Source organism: Amblyraja radiata, chromosome 46 (assembly GCF_010909765.2).
Source record: "Amblyraja radiata isolate CabotCenter1 chromosome 46, sAmbRad1.1.pri, whole genome shotgun sequence".
Taxonomy (NCBI): domain Eukaryota; kingdom Metazoa; phylum Chordata; class Chondrichthyes; order Rajiformes; family Rajidae; genus Amblyraja; species Amblyraja radiata.
Genome location: NC_046001.1, coordinates 5,841,502 through 5,862,410, shown reverse-complemented (window position 1 = coordinate 5,862,410; position 20,909 = coordinate 5,841,502). Strand labels below are relative to the sequence as shown.

The 20,909-nt window shown below is 47.2% G+C and overlaps 1 protein-coding gene across 6 annotated transcripts in view; it reads left to right on the top strand.

The window, feature by feature from the left end:
- tns2 (tensin 2) overlaps positions 1 to 20,909 on the top strand; it is a 161,204-nt gene that overhangs the window by 100,885 nt on the left and 39,410 nt on the right. For all 6 annotated transcript variants that reach the window (XM_033015573.1, XM_033015572.1, XM_033015571.1 and 3 more), the window contains exons 9-17: positions 1,451 to 1,573; positions 2,542 to 2,606; positions 3,001 to 3,084; positions 5,044 to 5,156; positions 8,164 to 8,224; positions 8,868 to 8,943; positions 13,526 to 13,655; positions 15,617 to 15,682; positions 16,788 to 16,904. In XM_033015573.1, coding sequence (XP_032871464.1) covers positions 1,451 to 1,573; positions 2,542 to 2,606; positions 3,001 to 3,084; positions 5,044 to 5,156; positions 8,164 to 8,224; positions 8,868 to 8,943; positions 13,526 to 13,655; positions 15,617 to 15,682; positions 16,788 to 16,904 — 835 coding nt within the window. The remainder of the gene's footprint in view (positions 1 to 1,450; positions 1,574 to 2,541; positions 2,607 to 3,000; positions 3,085 to 5,043; positions 5,157 to 8,163; positions 8,225 to 8,867; positions 8,944 to 13,525; positions 13,656 to 15,616; positions 15,683 to 16,787; positions 16,905 to 20,909) is intronic.

Sequence of the window (20,909 nt, the reverse complement as noted above, 5' to 3'; positions counted from 1 at the left end):
TTTTAGAACAGATTCAGCATTGAAGGAGGCCATGCAGCCCGATGTTCACGTTCACATTCACAAATTATAGGAGTACAATTAGTCCATTCAGCCCATCGAGTCTACTCCGCCATTCAATCATGGCTGATCGCTGCCTCCTAATCCCATTTTCCTGCTTTCTCCCCATAACCCTTGGCACCCGTTCTAATCAAGAACTTGTGTATCTCTGCCTTAAAAATATCCCCTGACTTGGCACCACAGCTCTCTGTGGCAATGTTCCACAGATTAACTACCCTCTGACTAAAGAAGTTCCTCCTCACCTCCTTTTTAAAAGAGTGCCCTTTAATTCTGAGGCTATGACCTCTGGTCCTAGACTCTCCCACCAGTGGAAACATCCTTTCCACATCCACTCTATCCAGGCCTTTCATTATTCTGTAAGTTTCAATGAGGTTCCCCCTCAACCTTCTAAACTCCAGCGAGTAGATGCTCAGTGCTGTCAAACGCTCATCGTATGCAATGAATATGCAATGAGTCAGTTTAAGAATAAGCGGTAGGCCATTTAAGACTGAGATGAGGAAAAACGTTTTCACCCAGAGAGTTGTGAATCTGTGGAATTCTCTGCCACAGAAGGCAGTGGAGGCCAATTCACTGGATGTTTTCAAGAGAGAGTTAGATTTAGCTCTCAGGGCTAAGGGAATCGAGGGAACGCACGAACGGGGTACTGATTTTGGATGATCAGCCATGATCATATTGAATGGTGGTGCTGGCTCGAAGGGCCGAATGGCCTACTCCTGCACTTATTTTCTATGTTTCTGTGGATCACATCTAGAAACAGAGGCATGACCATAGCACTGTGGAAGTTAGCAGAACTCTGGAATAACATAAATCTAGTGTTGGTGAAGATGGTAGTTACGCCACCAGATTGTTAAATGATAAATGCCAGTCTTGCCAGTGATGCTGCCATCTGGGAAATGAGTAAACAAATAAATAGTAACCCTGGGGGGAAAAAAAGGCACAAAGTGCTGGAGTAACTCAGCAGGTCAGGCAAATGGAGATCTGAAGAAGGGTCCCAACCTGAAACATCACCTATCCATGTTCTCCAGAGATGCTGCCTCACCTGCTGAGTTACTCCAGCACTTTGTGCGTAGGAAGGAACTGCAGATGCTGCTTTAAACAGAAGATAGACACAAAAAGATGGAGTAACCCAGTGGGTCAGACAGCATCTCTGGACCAAAGGAATGGGTGACATTTTGGGTTGAGACCCATCTTGCTCTCGACCCGAAACCTCACCCATTCCTTTTCTCCAGAGATGCTGTCTGACCCACTGGGTTACTCCATCTTTTTGTGTCTATCTCCAGCACTTTGTGTGTGTATGTGTGTGTGTGTGTGTGTGTGTGTTTATTTAGTAAACCAGCATCTGCAGTCCCTTGTTTCTCTGCAATAATAACCCTGATCTGCTTTGGATTATCAGGTTCAGGACTTTGGCTGGCCTGACCTTCATGCTCCTCCGCTGGACAAGATCTGCGCTATCTGCAAAGCCATGGAGATGTGGCTCAACTCTGACCCACACCACGTTGTCGTCCTGCACTGCAAGGTGAGGAAGTGGTGGGGGGGGGGGGGGGGGGGGGGGGGGGGGGGGGTTGATGGCAATTCAAACGGGATAAAGAAATACTCCAGCAGTGTGTTGCTGAAGTTTCTCTGTCCCTTTGCATGTAGCTACCCGACACACACAGGAGGCTTTTTTCTCGAGCATATGAGGGAAGTTCATACGTCATCGGAGCAGAATTAGGCCATTCGGCCCATCGAGTCCACTCTGCAATTCAATCATGGCTGATCTATCTCTCCCCCCTAACCCCATTCTGCTGCCTTCTCCCCATAACCCCTGACACCCATACTAATCAAGAATATATCTACCTCTGCCTTACAAATATCCACTGACGGCCTCCACAGCCTTCTGTGGCAAAGAATTCCACAGATTCACCACCCTCTGACTAAAGAAATTCCTCCTCATCTGCTTCTTAAAAGAACGTCCTTTAATTCTGCGGCTGTGACCTCTGGTCCTAGACTCTCCCACTAGTGGAAACATCCTCTCCACATCCACTACATCCAAGCCTTTCACTATTCTGTACGTTTCGATGAGGTTCCCCCCCTCATTCTTCTAAACTCACACTTGAAGTTGAATCTTATGTTGCCAGGTTTATTCCCAGCAGGTTCAGCTTTATGAATGTGTCTCAGAATTAAAGGACACTCTTTTAGGAAGAAGGTGAGGAGACATTTCTTTAGTCAGAGGGTGGTGAATCTGTGGAATTCTTTGCCACAGAAGGCTGTGGAGGACAAGTCAGTGGATATTTTTAAGGCGGAGATAGATAGATTCTTGATTAGTACGGGTGTCAGGGGTTATGGGGAGAAGGCAGGAGAATGGGGTTAGGAGGGAGAGATGGCGGAGATTGAATGGCGCAGAAGACTTGATTGGCCGAATTGATACTCCTCTTCCTTTTAACCTTATGACTTTTTCCACGTTGGTCCAGTAGATCAGCCCTTCTCTCGTTTATGTCTCAACAGGGCAACAAAGGCCGAACGGGAGTCATCATTGCAGCGTACATGCACTACAGCAAGATCTCTGCAGGGTAAGATCTACCACCCGCAACTGGAGCCAGGCCGACTCTGCACTGATCAGGGGGACAGCTGAGCAATTGCACTCCTTGCAACTCAGCAGAAACCCACTCGTGGTTTCGGGACGTGGGAATCTGGCCGACAGTCACAGCGACGGCATCGAAGGGCTTCTTTGCTGTGACTCTCTGGCCAGTTATTGCACGGCGGGAAGTCCCAAATGCAGGAAGGATTCATGCAGCAAATGCCTCTTGCATTGAGCTCAGGCTGCAGCAGCCCCTCCGTCCTGCACTCAAACGCTGGTCTGAATTATCCACTCAATTTCCAGGAGCGGTGCTCAATCCCACGTTTTGTTCTGAGGGTTCATGGTGTGAAGTCGTTCTTAACACGTATCTCCTTTTTAAAATGCAGAGCTGACCAGGCGCTCAGTACTCTCGCCATGAGGAAGTTCTGTGAGGACAAAGTGGCTCCAGCGATTCAGCCTTCACAAACCAGGTGAGTGAACCCACCTCATACCGAGACCACCCTGCATTTCCAACTGACAGTTAAGGGCCTGTCCCACTTTCACGACCTAATTCACAACCTTTTTTACTCGTGGCCATTTTTCATCAGGCTAGAAAAAACGCCCCAACCTACTTGATGCCACGAGTACCTACGACTAGCATCACGGCCTGCTACGACCTTCCCATGACCTACCTACGACCTCCTACGACCTCGTGACGACCATGCTGCGAGTACGAGTCAAGGGCAAACTTGGCAGAGGTCGTTAATTAGGTCGTGAAAGTGGGACAGGCCCTTTAGTTGTTTTACGGTGTAATAACCTGCCCGGTGCAAACATCAGGGCAAATGCAAAGGTGCCCAGTTTAGACATGTCCAACCAGTGCATATATAGACAGCAGGTCAGAACCTCTTCAAACAAGTTCTGCCACCGATTAAAAAATTAGACCACTCTCTTCAGCTAGTGCCAATATCCTTATAGCAATTAGCGCATAAACAATTAGCAAGCATCTTTTCATTCAGGGATTCTTAAGGGATTGGACAGGCTAGATGCAGGAAAAATGTTCCCAATGTTGAGGCAGTCCAGAACCAGGGGTCACAGTGTAAGAATAAAGGGTCGGCCATTTAGGACTGAGATGAGGAAAAACATTTTCACCCAGAGAGTTGTGAATCTGTGGAAGTCTCTGCCACAGAAGGCAGTGGAGGCCAATTCACCCGGATGTTTTCAAGAGAGAGTTAGATTTAGCTCTTAGGGCTAATGTAATCAAGTGATGGGGAGAAGGCAGGAATGGGATACTGATTGGGGATGATCAGCCATGATCATATTGAATGGCAATGCTGGCTCAAAGGGCCGAATAGCCTACTACTGCACCTATTTTCTATGTTTTTATGATACATTGCTTGTTCATTTTACAGCACCATTGCAGGATTTTTGTGTGTACTTTTGGTGTTCTTTTGTACAAATGTTGGTGTTCGTACTTTACTAGTGATAAATATATGAAAGAGGCTCTGATTTGTTCTCTACAGGCTCAGGAATCAGTTCAGAGCTGGATAATCTTGCACTTCCCATGATGTAGAAACCAGAGAGGATTTTAAAGATGTAATTTGCTATTCTTGTCGTCAAATAGTCTTGCCTCTCCGTCACCCTCTGAGATCTCAGCACTCCTCCAGTTCTGGCCACTCGATCAGCACCAGTTTCTATCACTGTGTCTGGACTATAAGTGTGGTGGAATCCCCTCCCGAAACATCTCAGCCTCGCTCTCCTCCATTAAAACACCCCACAACGCTACCTGCTTTGATTGAGCAATGTGGTTTGGTCTGAGATTTCATCAGATAAAGCTCCTGCTTGAAGCCACTTTATTCTGTTAAAGGTGCCGTACAAATCCACATGTTGTTCCTGATTCAGCAAGGAGCTACAACTGGTTCCTAGCACAATGAGCTTGGTTGGGAAGGGCACAAGGATCAGTCAGAAGCCCCTTGCCCCGTCACCAGGCAGAACCACCACCACCACCCTCATGCCCACCCCAATTCTGGACTGTATTTGTGAACTGCGGTGAGGACTAGATTGTAACATATTTGTTATGACAGAGAGAGAGAGAGAGAGAGAGAGAGGCTATTTCAGCCCATTACCAACTCTCAGTCGGTCCTATTCCTTCTCACCATGTACTCCTGTAGCCCTACAAATTAATGTGTGGGAAGGAACTGCAGATGCTGGTTTATACTGAAGATAGACACAAAAAGCTGGAGTAACTCAGCGGGACAGGCAGCATCTATGGAGAGCAGGAATGGGTGACGTTTTGGGTCGAGACCCTTCTTCAGACCCTGTCACTGCTGAAATAGTGCACCGATGTATGTGAGTGGTTTGCGTGTTCCTCTCCCAGCACCACAAGATGGTATCCAGGTTGAGGTTAGAGTGAGTTTTCAGAGCTCTGACTTCACTGTCTTTTCCTCCTACAGATACATTTATTACTTCAGCGGCCTGCTATCTGGAGCGATAAAAATGAACAGCATGCCTCTGTTCCTGCACCATGTCGTCATCCCTGCTATACCCAGTTTTGAGCCCCATGGAGGTAATTGTGTTCAGGAAGCATGCATGCAGATCTATTTCAATCCACATCCATTATCTGCAGAACATACTGTGTGCAATGACAGCTTAATAGAAACATAGAAAATAGGTGCAGGAGTAGGCCATTCGGCCCTTCGAGCCTGCACCGCCATTCAATATGATCATGGCTGATCATCCAACTCAGTATCCCATCCCTGCCTTCTCTCCATACCCCCTGATCCCTTTAGCCACAAGGGCCACGTCTAACTCCCTCTTAAATATAGCCAATGAACTGGCCTCAACTACTTTCTGTGGCAGAGAATTCCACAGATTCACCACTCTCTGTGTAAAAAATGTTTTCCTCATCTCGGTCCTAAAAGATTTCCCCCTTATCATTAAACTGTGACCCCTTGTTCTGGACTTCCCCAACATCGGGAACAATCTTCTTACATCTAGCCTGCCCAACCCCTTAAGAATTTTGTAAGTTTCTATAAGATCCCCCCTCAATCTTCTAAATTCTAGCGAGTACAAGCCGAGTCTATCCAGTCTTTCTTCATATGAAAGTCCTGCCATCCCAGGAATCAGTCTGGTGAACCTTCTCTGTACTGGCCAAAACTGTACGCAATACTCCAGGTGTGGTCTCACCAAGACCCTGTACAACTGCAGTAGAACCTCCCTGCTCCTATACTCCTGTACAATGACCTCCTTCCCAGAGCAGGGTGACCAAAACTGAACACTTCACATCCCATCCATACTCAGTATCCTGACAGATGAAAGCCAACGTACCGAAAGCTTCTTGACCACCCTATCGACCTATGATGCCGCCTTCAATGAACTATGTACCTGCACTCCGAGATCCCTCTGCTCCACACCACTCCCCAGGGCCTGCCATTCACTGTGAAATTGTTGATTGTGGATGCCATGGTAATTAGTAGAAATATCTCCAGAAACATCCCAGCCTTTACAGCGCTCCAAGACTGCTCCTAATATGGCAACAATCAAGACATTTCAGACTTCAATAACCGGTTGCTCAATAATATCAGACACTTATAGGAATGTCATATGGAGTTTAACAGAATCCTTGACAACTACTAGCTGCTCCTTGAATACGTCACAATTACCCAGCTCCACATATCTCGACAAGGAATTTAAACAGCTTTCACAGTTTAGTATTGATTAGTGACCATTAGTGCAGTGCCACTCTCGTCTACTTGGGAATATAGGAAGTTGCTCAACCTCCAGACCTTCTGCAGCACTGAATGTTCCCGAGCATTTGCACTGTGTTTACTCAGCTCACGAGAACTGCTTAAATCTCATAACCTCCTGAACTCTGGAAAATTATTTTTTGTTTTCCCTTCGCAGGCAGAGAAGCACCACAGTGGGGTCAAGCTTCCTGAAATACCGTCTTCATTTTTCCTGCTGATTCCACTTTGCCTACACTCACTTCCACGACATGGGCTGAACAGCTCCTGCTCTCCCATTAGCTTCCATGCTTTTACAACCACTTTTGCTCTTTCGTAGAGTCCACACTTCCCTCCATTACTAACTCTGTGCCTAAACCTACCCTTCTTCAGACTGAAGGTCTCACCCCGAAACGTCACCCATTCCTTCTCTGCAGAGATGCCGCCTGTCCCGCTGAGTTACTCCAGCTTTTTGTGTCTATCTTTGGTTTAAACCAGCATCTGCAGTTGCTTCTTACAAGCTTCTTTAGAAACCAGTTTTCCTCTGTGTCTATCTTCGGTTTAAACCAGCATCTGCAGTTCCTTCCTATATATCTGCAGTTCCTTCCCACAACAACCTGCGTAGTGGGATTAGGTTGGGTGGCACTTCATCGACCATCATGGATATGATAAAACCAAATGGCCTCCTGTGTCGAAACCTTTCCGTGAATTTGCGATCCCCTACTTTAACCCCGAAACTTTGCATGACTTAGTGACAACAGAACAGAACAGCAGCAGGTCAAGCAGGAGTCTTTGCGTCGGCTTGTTTAACAGCGCCAAGCTCATAAACCAGAGTTAGAGCAATTAGGACAGGAAATGGCTGAGCTCTTCACACTAGTCTAATAACATTCTAGATTTGCAGCCGAATCTTAAACAAGACCAAGCATTCACATCAGGCCCAGCTGACGACATTGCGTAATGGTTGTCCTTTGGAGTTTTTGACCTTCTGGGGGAGTTAGCAGTGCTGCAGAATATGTAATTAGATTTTATTTATGTGCAAGCACAAATTGGACTCAAATTTGGACTCGAATCTGAGGAATGTGGAAAAGAAGATGCATCGCTGTGGCGATCTCTAATCCAGGTCAACCATTCATTTCCGTTAACAGCATAAACAATAGATTGATGCAGAGCCTCATATCACAACCTCGGGACATCTCAAACTACTTCACAGCCATTGGAGTAGTTTTGAGCTGTGTAGTCATTGTAGGAATCTCAGCAGCTAACGCGTGCACAGCAAGATCCCACAAAGAGCGATGACCAGGAGCAGCACCTCATATTTTGCTTGGGTAGCTCACACCCCAGCGGTATGAACATGGACTTCGCTAACTTCAAATAGCCCTTGTTTTCCCTCTCTCACCACCCCTTCCCCCTTCCCAGTTCTCCCACCAGTCTTACTGTCTCCGACTACATTCCATCTCTGTCCCGCCCCCTCCCCTGACATCAGTCTGAAGAAGGGTCTCGACCCGAAACATCACCCGTTCCTTCTCTCCAGAGATGCTGCCTGTCCTGCTGAGTTACTCCACTTTGGTTTAAACCGGCATCTGCCGTTCCTTCCTACACATCTTGTATTGCAGAATTGAAATGGACAATTGGACAATTGTACTCGTTGTGAAAGGGAAGGGATGAATAGAGCTACATATGACGCAGTTTGCGGCGTGGGTTGATTGAATAGTGCTGTCCGTTCCCTCCTTTCCAGAGGTCTCCAACCTCTCCCACTATCTCTTTGCTTATTGTGCTTATCTTTAGATTAAAATGTTGACCATGTCTGACCATGAGAGGCCAAAGATCAATGGATTTCTGTTTTAATTACAGGATACCACCCATTCCTGAAGATTTATCAGTCCATGCAACTCGTCTACACCTCAGGCATCTAGTAAGTGACCAGTTACTGTGTATTTATGTAGTCTGCAGACTACATGCTCAATGCTCAAAGAAACATCTTGCGTGGAATGAAAAAACATTCTCTTAAGCTTCTTTTAATGCAAAAACAACCATGTACGATTGTTTTCTGTGGATTTGGTTTTTAATAATATCTTAACTCTCGCTCAAGAATTCCTCATCCAGAATAAACACTGCATCTGATTGTCATGTTACATCAGAATGGAGATGGGGAGGAATTTCTTTAGTCAGAGGCTGGTGAATCTGTGGAATTCATTGCCACCTCTGGTCCTGGATTCTCCCACTAGTGGATTCTCCCACATCCTCTCCACATCCACTCTATCCAAGCCTTTCACTATTCTGTACATTTCAATGAGGGTACCCCTCATCCTTCTAAACTCCAGCGAATAGAGGTTCAGTACCATAAAACGCTCATCATAAGTTAACCCACTCATTCCTGGGATTGTTCTTGTAAACCTCCTCCTTCCTCAGATATGGGGCCCAAAATTGTTGGGGTCCGGGGGGGGGGGGGGGGGGGGGGGGGGGGGGGGGGGGGAGGAGGGGATGAGTGTGCGGGATAGAGATTACCAGCCATCTGCATCTTTACAAATCCACGTGTTTCATTCCTTTTGCCACAGCAGTGTCCAAGCACCCGGTTGTAAAAAGCTGTGCGTCTCCATCGAGCCTGCGTTACTGCTGAAGGGAGACATCATGGTGAGTTTGGAGCATTTCATTCATTGTTATTACACACACCACTTTACTCTTCATTAAACATTGTTTTAATAACCACCTGTTGACTTTACACTTCATTAATCATTGCTCCACACACTCCACTAATTGCTGCATAACAGACTCCATCAGTTAGTTTGTGCAGGAAGGAACTGCAGGTGCTGGTTTAAGCCGCAGGTAGACACAAAGTGCTGGAGTAACTCAGCGGGACAGGCAGCATCTCTGTAGAGAAGGAACAGGTCGCAAAACGTCATTCATTCCTTCTCTCCGGAGATGCTACCTGTCCCAATGAGTCATTCCAGCTTTTTATGTCTATGTTCCATCAGTTAGTTTTATACCCCATTAACTGTTAATATACACGCTCCATTCATCATTAATATGAACTCCATTGATCATTTAAAACATAATGTTGTGATCACAACTAAACATATTCCTTTAAACATGATTACACACTCCATTAGTTGTTATCATACATGCTCCATTAATGATTATTGTGCAAGCTATTGATCCTTGATATGTACATTACTTTAATTATCATTTCATCATTTCTAGTCTCCTGTAATTGCAATACCTGACTCTCACGTTCGTTTTTTTAACATTGACGTCGTTAAATCATTTTGGTGCACATCCCCAAACTTTCTGAAATATGTGTGAGGCAAACAGCGCCCCGGATCGCAAACCCTGACACCATCGGCTTCAAAATTTTCCTTGGGCCTTAACTTGTGGGAAGCTGCTGAGCTTTCTGTGCTAATCTGCTTTTGCCAACGTTCCTTGCTGGTTGGCACTCTGGAAAAATGGTTTGGCAGAGCCTGCCTGGCAATGATACCAGTTCTTCAAAGAGGCAAAGAAGGAGAGGGGAAAACTCGGGCCACTGTCTTCATCGCAGGCAGGAGCCGTGTGGCAAATACATCACGTCACCATGCACCCAGGGCTCAGCAGGTGTTCACTCTTTCCAAATCAGAAGATGTGTATTTGTGTCCTGCTCCAGAGCGTTTGCAATCAGGCAACTGGATCATCCTCCCACAACCACAGAGCAGTCCTGAACTACTATGTACCTCATCGGACTATCCTTGACCAGACTTTGCTGGCCTTACCTTGCATTAAACGTTATTCCCTTATCATGTATCAATACACTGTAAATGGCTCAATTCCAATTGAGCCATTCCTCTCAATTGTCTGAAGAAGGGTTTCGACCCGAAACGTTGCCTATTTCCTTCGCTCCATAGCTGCTGCCTCGCCCGCTGAGTTTCTCCAGCATTTTTGTCTACCTTCGATTTTCCAGCATCTGCAGTTCCTTTTGAAAAGCCGCTCAAATGAGTATTGTCCTTCCACTGAATGAAAGCTTTTTGCTGCACCTCGGCACACGTGACAATAAACTAAACCAGATTGTGTAAAATCCAGATTGTGTTGCATTGAGCAAGCACCTCACTGTCTGAAGCGGTGGTTTTTGGAAGAGTCAGTAAACCCAAGTCCTGCTGCCTTACAGGGTAGATGTGAAAAAATCCCATGCAATTACTGCTCCGTGCCAACACTTATCCCTCAACAACCAGCGCTAAAATAGATCCTCTGCTCAGCATCACATTGCTGCTTGTGGTGGGGCTCACTGTCTACAATTTTGGCTGCTGCTTTTCTTTCTCGTTTCGATTTCAAAAATGCGTAATTTCTGGTACAACACTCGAGGGCATCCTGAAAGACGGCATCAAATTGCAAACCTGCTCTTTTTGGCTTAAGAATTTCCGAGGCTGTCAACCAGGCACTTTAAGGGCAGCGGCAGAACTGGCAGGACATGCAATGCACAGACGTTCTGTCACATTTTGATGACACTTTGATCACCAGTGTGTGTCTCTTCCTTGACTCCTCTGAACTAACTTGACGCCAGCTCCTTTGCCTTCCAAGGTGCTGAACCGGGAAGGAAGTTGTTATTGTGCCAATCCCTAGCTGGCAGAGCCTCACCTGAATTGTGCCGGGTTTGTTTGTGCCCACTGTGCCTCTACTCTGCAGTCTGGATGCTTGAGATGGAGTCTGTGTCCTCGGCCATTTGCATCTTCTACCCTTTCAAATCCAAATTTGGACGCAGACTGAGGCTCCAAAGGGCCCCTGGCTTGTAGGAGGCTCCTACAAGGGCCCCTGGCTTGCTCAGCAGGCATCTCTCAGAGAGAGAGTCATGATTTCAGTTGGTGTCTACAGGTAGGGAGGATTTCTTTTTGCATTCACACCTTGTTGCATTTTTTCATGCATTTGTTCCCCCCCACCACCAATCATGGGCTCCTTCATTAGGCGTAGTTCCTGCCGTAATTGGTGACATGGAGAGGGGTGAGTATTCTCTTGGTTGGGTTTCTGATTTCACAGCCGCACATGGAAACAGGAGTAGCGAGACAATAAAAGTGGGTTCAACCACACCTGAGGCATTCTGACCAAGCTGCCGCAACTCCAGGCCTTGGCTCTTCAACTGCCTGGGCTCCCTTGTTCATCTGGTTCACACAACAAGGTGGCACAGCGCCGTGCCATCTGGCAGAGCCCGAAGTGGCATCAGAAGCACATGTTGTGCGTGTGGGAGTTACCATCACTGGTGGACTTGCTGACAAATGTGTAGGAAGGAACTGCAGACGCTGATTTACACGGAAGACAGACACAAAAAGCTGGAGCAACTCAGCGGGACAGGCAGCTTCTTCAAGCTCCGGTTGAAGAAGGGTCTCGACCCGAAACGTCACCCATTCCTTCTCCCAGGAGATGCTGCCTGTCCCGCTGAGTTACTCCAACTTTTTGTGTCTATCTTCAGACTTGCTTACAAGCTAGTCTCGGGGCCGTCAGCACCTTTCGGTGATCTGCAGTGTGGGCATGGCAGGGTGGTGGGGGCAATGTGTCAAAGGCAGAGTGTTGGCATCATCAGGAGATGCCTCGGCTGGACAAGGGACAGAGCTGTCACAAGTGGCTTGCCCAGAGAGACAACGGTATTCTGCATGTCAAGCCCAGAACTGCAAAGGTAAGTACAGTTAAATGGTCAGTTTAGTCTAGTTTAGTTTAGTTTAGAGATGCAACGCAGAAACAGGCATTTCAGTCCACCGGGTCCGCGCCGACCAGCGATCCCCGCACACTAACACTATCCAACACACACTAGGGACAATTTTACACTTATACCCAAGCCAATTAACCGACAAACCTGTAGGTCTTTGGAGTGTGGGAGGAAACTGGAGCACCCGGAGAAAACCCACGTGGTCACGGGGAGAACGTACAAACTGCGTACAGACAGCACCCGTGGTCAGGATCGAACCCGGGTCTCTGGCGCTGTAAGGCAGCAACTCTACCGTTTCAACTCCACCATGCCGCAGTTGATTTTAGCTGACACGGCACCCGTCACGTCTGCGTCTGAAGGTTGTGTGTTCAAGATCTGCTCCAGAGACGTGGGCACAAAAGTCCAGGCTGAAGCCAGGTTCAGAGATAAACGTTTCTGTTCTACCGTTGTGAATAAACTGCCCTCCAATCTGTCACCGGTCCATTAGCAGACCACAGATAGACACAAGATGCTGGAGTAACTCAGCGGGACAGGCAGCATCTCTGGAGAGAAGGAATAAGTGACGTTTTGGGTCGAGCCCCTTCTTCAGACTGCTTTGACTTTTACTTGATTCAGTTGAACTGACAAAATTCAGTTGTGTTTAGCATTTTGGGCTGAAGTTTTGTTTTTCCACTATTTGGTATTTGGACTCCCTAATGTTCTGGCTTTCAAATCTTTTCGAATGGGTTCCAACTGTAAATATTGAAACATGTTTACTAATTGCTGTGACCAATTGCCACTTGCTTTTTTTATTGAATGATTGCATCGAGGAACAAATACTGGCATTTTAAGAAACGGAGAATATGGTGCACAGGACAGGGACAGCTAGGCACTTGCTGCCATTTGCACTATGAGGTTCATGATGCTCAGACAGGCAGAAAAGCCTGAAAAGCCTGGCATCGCCTAACGCCTCTGTGCCCTCAGTGGAGAAAGTTACCTCTGCTTTGCCTTTCACCTGGTCTCTGGCACAGAAGATTTCAACTGAGGAGCGTAAATGGGAATTAACACTGTGGATTGGAGGACCATGGACATCACTGTGGATTGGCGGAGTAGACTTGATGGGCCGAATGACCTTATTCTGCTCCTAGAGCTTATGACACCACTGTGGATTGGAAGACCATGGACACCAATGTGGATTGATGGACCATGGACACCACTGGAAGACCGTGGACATCAGCACTGTCTGGAAGATTACGTGGGTGTCACCAGGGATTGTGTGAGCATCGTTACAGATTGGAGGATGGTGGCCAACAATAATAATTAGAGGCTTGTGTGAGCATCACCAGGCATTACGGGCACTACAAAACTGCTGTGCCCAACCTCTGCACCCAAAGCCTCTTCCAACACAAGGCCCTCACAAGGTGCCTGGCAGTGTGCTGAGAACCAACACAAAGTCTTGAACTGGGAGCAGCTGAGGCCCCACTCCCCCACCCTGGCCATTTAGCGATTGTAAATATTGGTGACGTCCAGTGAGTGGCTCAGTCTTAGACATGTTCTTCCATCTTGCCATTGCAGGTGAAGTGTTACCATAAGCAATACAAAAACCCGGAACGGGACGTTGTATTTCGAGTACAGTTCCATACTTGCGCTATCCATGGCACCCAGCTCTGGTTTGGAAAGGATGAACTGGATGATGCTTACGGAGGTCAGTGGGAATTTTCGAGAACAGCAGTATCCCTGTCTGCATTAAGCATGCAGCAAACGTGAAATGCTCTCTGTTCAACGCCCCCTTGTACGGTCCACACCCACTCAAGAGCAAACATGTGTTAGGTGGTAGGGGAAATAAATAAAAACTGTTCTGTACAAACTTTAAAAATCTTTGCTTCCACTTTTGTTATTTAAATTCTGCCCCTTTTCCCATCCTTTGCTGTGTTGCCCAGAGAGGCCACAAGGCCTTTCCCCCAGGACATAGTTTTTCAGAGGAATGAACAAGCCTCTTCCAGACCCAATACAGGGAGGTGGTTTTGCAGACTTTGTCCATTGACCCCAGGTAAAACATCCAGAATTGGATATCTTGTAAGATAATGGACAAGGAGATGTGAGCAAATGTTTCTTCTTGTACAGAGAGCTGCCTGTAAACGGGAGAGGGGGCTGGTTGGAAACAGAGTCACTGAGTGGTTTCAAAAGGGAATTGGATAGGCACTTATGAGAGAAGAATTTGCAGGGCTGAGGGAAACGAGTAGAGAACATGGATTGAATAGATTGTTCTACAGGAGGCATATAGATGGGCCAAATGGCCATTCCTTGATTTTGAAAGCTGGTCCCTTGGACCCAGAAGCTGCACTGTTTCATACCAGGACTTACCAGCTCTCCCATTAATACCTGCTATATTTACTAACAATACAGTAGCTAGGTGCACATGAAGCATTTTTTAGACACTATACTTGCTTTGGAACTGCAGGCTGTCACGTCAAGTGTTTACAAGGGCCATTCTAAGTACCAGATATCCAAACAGGCTTTTGACTACCTCTTCTGTCCAATGATATCCCGTAGCTTCTATTCAAAGAGTGAGGCATTCTCCTGCTGGCCTGACCAACATTCCCAACCCACACCACCAAAAACAAATGAACTGCGCATCTGCCTGATCGCTGTGGAGTTCCCACTGTGCGCAGAATGGCCGCCGCATTTTCCTGCGTAATAGCTGCGGCTGCGTCTCAAATTTACTCAATGGGTAAGGCGCTAAATGACGTGATGCTGCGCTATATAAATGCAAGCTATCTCAACGTGGCACCTTTGCTCTCAAACAATTGGGATTGAGGTTGCTGAGCACGAGCCTCGGTGTTATCCTTCCACCAGCCCGTAATGTTTCAGCACTGCTGCTTCAGAAAGGAACGAGGCCAGGGTGGCACGATTAAAATGGAGGATTCCCCTTCTGGGCTGGAATAGATGAAAGAAAGTTGCTCGGTAGAGATGATAATCGAAAGCACTGTTGGATGATCATCAGTGTAACAGCTGGAAAAGTGTACATATCTTAAATCGGACAGTATGGACCACATCTGGTTTTAAACTCGCAAAATATTACATATGTATCCTGTAAAATAATGTTTTCAACAACAGGGCAGTGTCTGATAACCCTGTAGATCTCTCAGCTCGTTTTCTTAAAACCGATATCGGGACACCACATGGTAGAAATTTGTTTTGGGGGCTTAGTTAATAAAAGGATGGCATTGTATCAGTTGTACAGAACTCCCAATGTTTAATGCCAATGCAATTGATGGGATTAAATAAGTGGCACTGGAAAGAGGGTACCTGAGACACATTCTCCCCTGACTGGGGTTTCCTGACCTGCATTAATAGCATGGAGCTCTGACTGCTGTGGTTTGTAGTCCCTTCAGGCTTGGGATTTAAATTCGACGAAGAATGGCAGGAGTCTGTCAAGGTTAGTACGGGTGTCAGGGGGAAGGCAGGAGAATGGGGTTAAGAGGGTAAGATAGATCAGCCATGATTGAATGGTGGAGTAGACTTGATGGGCTGAATGGCCTCATTCTGCTCCTAGAGCGTATGAACTTATGAGGGTTGGTTGATAATGAAGAACCCGAGCACTAGGTACACGCGGAAGCTTCATTGGCACAATTGGTACTGACTGCTGATCTGCCCTCTTCCTAGACGACAGGTTCCCACGAGATGCCATGGTGGAGTTCATTTTCTCTTCCGGACCGGAAAAAATCAAAGGTAAGAAATTGAGGATAAAAAGTTTTAAATCTGTAAGTGGAAAATAATGAAAGCAATTGCACAGAAGGTCAGTCAGCATCTGGGCAGAGAAAGACAGAAACCTTGGCCTGGGCGTGGCTAGATGCTGGGTCACAGACAGATCTCTTCAGTGAGCTGTAGGTATCTCAGTTAAAAGCTGGAACTGTATGAGCAGTTGGATCTAATTGTGTGCATGATGATCTTTATTATTCTAAAACTACTCATAACAGATCTATTGTAGTTTGGAGATACAGCGTGGAAACAGGCCCTTCGGCCCACCGAGTCCGCACCGCCCAGCATTCCCCGCACATTAACACTATCCTACACACACTAGGGGCAATTTACATTTACACCAAGCCATTTAGCCTACAAACCTGTACGTCTTTAGAGTGCGTGAGGAAACCGAAGGTCTCGGAGAAAACCCACGGGCAGAACATACAAACTCCGTACAGACAGCGCCCATAGTCGGGATCGAACCCGGGTCTCTGGCGCTGTGAGGCAGCAACTCTCCCGCTGCTCCACCGTGCCGCCCTACGGAGCAAGCAAGATTTAAATAACAGACCCTTGTTGCGCACAATAAGGTCTGACTGTTGAGATACAAGGAACAGCAGATGTTGGTTTACAAAAAATGACACAAATACTGGAGTAAATTAGCAGGTCAGGCAGCATCTGTGGAGAACATGGATTTTGGTTGTTAAAAAAAATCTGCTTCCACATGGTTAGATTTTACTGTTCTGAAGAAAGATTGTTGACCTAAAAGATTCATTCAGTTCTCTCGCCACAGACACTGTTTGACCTGCTGAGTAACTGCAGCATCTGTTTTTATTTCAGATCACTGTTAGTATTTAAATCGGACTCTGTGTGTGCAATCGATCTGTTAATAGATCTTATTGTGCACAATTTATCCTGTTTGCAGTTAGACCTTGTTGTTTGATCTGCTATTGTATATTCTGTTCTAGTAGATCCTAATTAGATTTTAGATCTAATTCTGGGTAAGGTGAGGTCTGTCAGCTGGCAGAGGTAACAAAGGAAATATGGGCAGGTGGCACTAGTGAAATATGAATCTCAATTCTCTTTCCAACTGCAGAGGGTGAACACTTAAGGAATGACTCAACAGTGACTGTGGATTACAACACCTCTGATCCAACAGTGAGATGGGATTCCTATGAGAACTTCAACCTTCACCACGAGGATGGCTTGGAAGGTATTGGAATGGAGTTCAGAACTCCATGTTTTTTGTGTGTTTCCGGTGTTGCTGGTGAGGCAGGTATTTGTGGCCCATCCCGAAGCGCCCCTCAAAAGGTTACGCCGAACCCCCTCCTGAAGTTGCTGCAGCCCAGATGATCTCTCATGTTGCCTTCTGCACTGCAGTTGTCTCCTGTGTTTCCCACTTCACAACAGTGACTGCATTTCAAACTGACCTCATTCACTCTGAAGTACTTTGGGTTATTCTGAAATGGACACGAAAGACATTGTGTAATTTCAACTAGATAGGCAACATTGCAACTATTTCTTCAATTTTAGATTGTCTGGTGATCTAATCATTGAAAACTATAAAATCCACACAGAGTTTGATAGAGTAGATGCTTGCTTGAGATGGAGCTTCGAGAACTGGAAGGTTCAGTCTGCAGAAAAGATGTTGGGCATGAAAGTAACAGTGTAGAATTAAGATATTCTGTGGCTTCTGTCTGCTGCTGCAGTCTCTCATAAGTTCATCAGTTCTAGGAGCAGAATTAGGCCATTCGGCCCATCAAGTCTACTCCACCATTCAATCATGGCTGATCTATCTCTTCCTCCTAACCCCATTCTCCTGCCTTCTCCCCATAACCCCTGACACCCGCACTCTCTGTAGCTCCGTTTGCAGAAACAACATCATGCTAATTATTCCAGTGTCTCACACCAGGAGTTTAGGACTTCGTTCCTCCACCAACACACACACACACACACACACACACACACACACGCACACACACGCACACACACGCTCACACACGCTCACACACTCACACCCACACTCACATACAGACACACACACACTCTCATGCACACACTCACACGCACACACTCACACGCACACACTCTCACACACTCACAAGCTGTCACACTCGCACGCTCTCATGCACACAGTCACGTACACACGCTCACACTCGCACACTCATGCTCACACACTCACGCTCACACACTCACGCTCACACACTCAAACGCTCTCACGCATACACTCACACACACACTCACACACACACTCACACTCACACACACATGCACACACTCTCACACTCACACAAACGCACACACACTCACATACACTCTCACACACACCCACACACACATTCTCACGCACACTCTCACCCACATGCTCTCTCACACACACTCTCAGACACACACGTAGACACACACCACCCCTTTCCGTCCCCTTTTTCTGAACACGATTGCGCCTTTGTATCTTAATCTGATTGGCACAAGTACCTAGTTGGAGCAACAGTGCGTTGCACCTTCCAAAAGCTCAGTCAAAACGTGCATTATCTCAGTGTCTGACAACAGACTGGTGTCACAGAGCCAAAGCACCTCTGTAAAAGCTGGTGCATACTTCAAACAATGCAAACATCTATTTCTATTCTAGGCTACTGATCTGTGAAGCTAATAAATCTCAACAATAGGAGTCCAGGGCACCTCTCCCCCCCCCTGCAGCCATTTAAGGAGGTAATCTCTCTGTATGTGATGAGATTGGATATATTTCTAAAAGATAATAATAATAATAATAATAATAATAATACATTTTATTTATTGGGCGCCTTTCAGACATCTCAAGGACACCTTACATAGGTTAACAGGAATATAAACATATAATCAGAATAAAATAAATAATAAAGACATCACAGAAACACAAATTAAAAACAGAATTCAGTCCAAAAACAAAAAATCAAAAACACAGCGTGAAGAGAGAGCAGCGGCAGCTAAAGCGTGCCAGCGTCCACTCTCCCTTCACGGCAGCCATCTTGGACAAAGACCAACAGGATTACTTTACAGACAAAAAAATCATCCCCCCACAATGGATACCACTGTGGGGGAAGGCACAATGTCCAGTCCCCACCCCAATTTTACCCCAAAGTCAGGCCTATTGAGGCCACCGCAATTGCCTCTACGGAGGCCCGATGTTCCTGGCCGCTCTCACCGGGTGGTGTTGCCCCGGCGTCGGGAGAGTCCTCTCAGCGGCTGGGCCACCTGGAACGGCCGCTTCCTAGCTGGAGACCGCGGCTTCCGAAGCCGACAAAGCCGCGCCGGTTTGGAGCTCCCAGGCTCCCGATGTTGAAATCGGCGCCGCCCGCTCCGCTCCGCAGACCCACAGCCCGGAGGTGTTGAACTCGGCGGTCCAGCTCACCGGAGCTCCAGCGCGTCGATCCAGCGCGGCGACCCAGTCAAGGCATCGCCCGCTCCACTCCGCTCCACGATGGCGCTCCAGCGCTGTGCCGCCACCGAGGCCGAGGTGCTGGGCGGTCCCAGCCAGGAAACGGCGCTCCAAGCCCGCTGGTAGGCCACGAGGACGGGTCGACGGGCAGCCCAGAGAAAGAGCTGCCTCGCCGACCAGGTAGGGACCTAGAAGTAAAATTGACCCCTACCCCCCACATTAAAAAGTCCATTTCTCCAAACATCACTAAACAGGACTCACTAAAAACTTTTTTAAAAAACGAATTAAAACGGACGGCTGCTGGCTAGCAGCCGTTCCTCAAGATGGCTCCTCTCATCCTTCTAATTCCAGTGAATACAAGCCCAGTCGACCCATTCTTTCATCATACGTCAGTCCCGTCATCCCACTCATGGGATATAAGCAGCATTTCTTGCCCATCCTGAATTACCCTTAATAAATTGGTGGTGAGTTGTTCGTGAACTTGGTTGAAGGAGCTTGTCCAAGATGTGGGACTGTGATTACCATGGCACCATCCCAGCCACAGTGCTGAGAACGGTGGCACAGCGGTAGAGCTACTGCCTTACAGCGTCAGAGACCCGGGTTTGATCCTGACTACGGGTGCTGTCTGTACGGAGTTTGCACGTTCTCCCCATGACCTGCGTGGGTTTTCTCCGAGATTTTCGGTTTCCTCGCACACTCCAAAGACGTACAGGTTTGTAGGCTAATTGGCTTGGTGTAAATGTAACTTGCTCCTAGTGTGTGTAGGGTGGTGTTAACGTGCGGGGATCGCTGGTCGGCGCGGACTCAGTGGGCCGGAAGGCCCGTTTCCGCGCTGTAAACTAAACTAAACTGCACCAGGTCTTGACCATTTAAAACACAGCACACAACAGCAAGCAAACCAGCCTCCTCACCTCAACGCTTGGAAAAGTGGAGCCACTTTCTTTGCTGTAAACTTCTATCATTTCAACTGCATTAGAACTTGGTTCTCTTCTGCTCATCTGGACGTGATATGGCCGCCTCCCCTTTTGCGTGTATCAAACAATCCCAGCGGCTTGTACCTGAGAATAAAGCTTAATCACACTCAGAATAGCCCTGACTTCCAGGATGCAGTGTCGTGGCGCACAAATCCAGCCACCTGTCTGGCTGAACCTAGGGGCAGGATCTTTATTTCCAAAGGGCCTGTGCTGACTATAGGGCTGATTGAGCTGTGCAGACACAGAGACTTTTGATCGTGTTGGTTTTGGCTGGATTCGAGCTCGGGTGAAAGGAATATGTCCACAGCACCAGCCAGGCCCTTTCACGTGTTATTACAGACCACTTCAAGCAAACATTTTCTTTCCTCCTAGCAGTAGCTTCATTGTGAGTCAGACCACTGATTAAAAGGAAATATCTCAACATCCCTCGTGCCTACACATCTGTGTTAACAAGGACTGAATATAACAGCAGCCAAGAATCACAAGTAGAAGTTGCAGTTGACATCCACACACTCACTGGTGCCAGTCAAGTCCGTAAACCCGCTTAAGCCAATGTGTCAAATACAACCGAGTGGTCCAAGTTTGATTGATGCCACCCATAGCTCATTGGGCAGCACTCTCGTGTCTTGGGTTGAAAGATGGTTCAAGTCTCACTACAGAGACTGGAGCCCTGGGATGCAGGCTGTGACGTAGTGCGGTAATGAAGGGGGAGGGAAGGGTACTCTGGAAGTACAACTGTGTAGGAAGGAACTGCAGGTGCTGGTTTACACCGAAGATAGACATAAAAAGCTGGAGTAACTCAGCGGGACAGGCAGCATCTCTGGAGAGA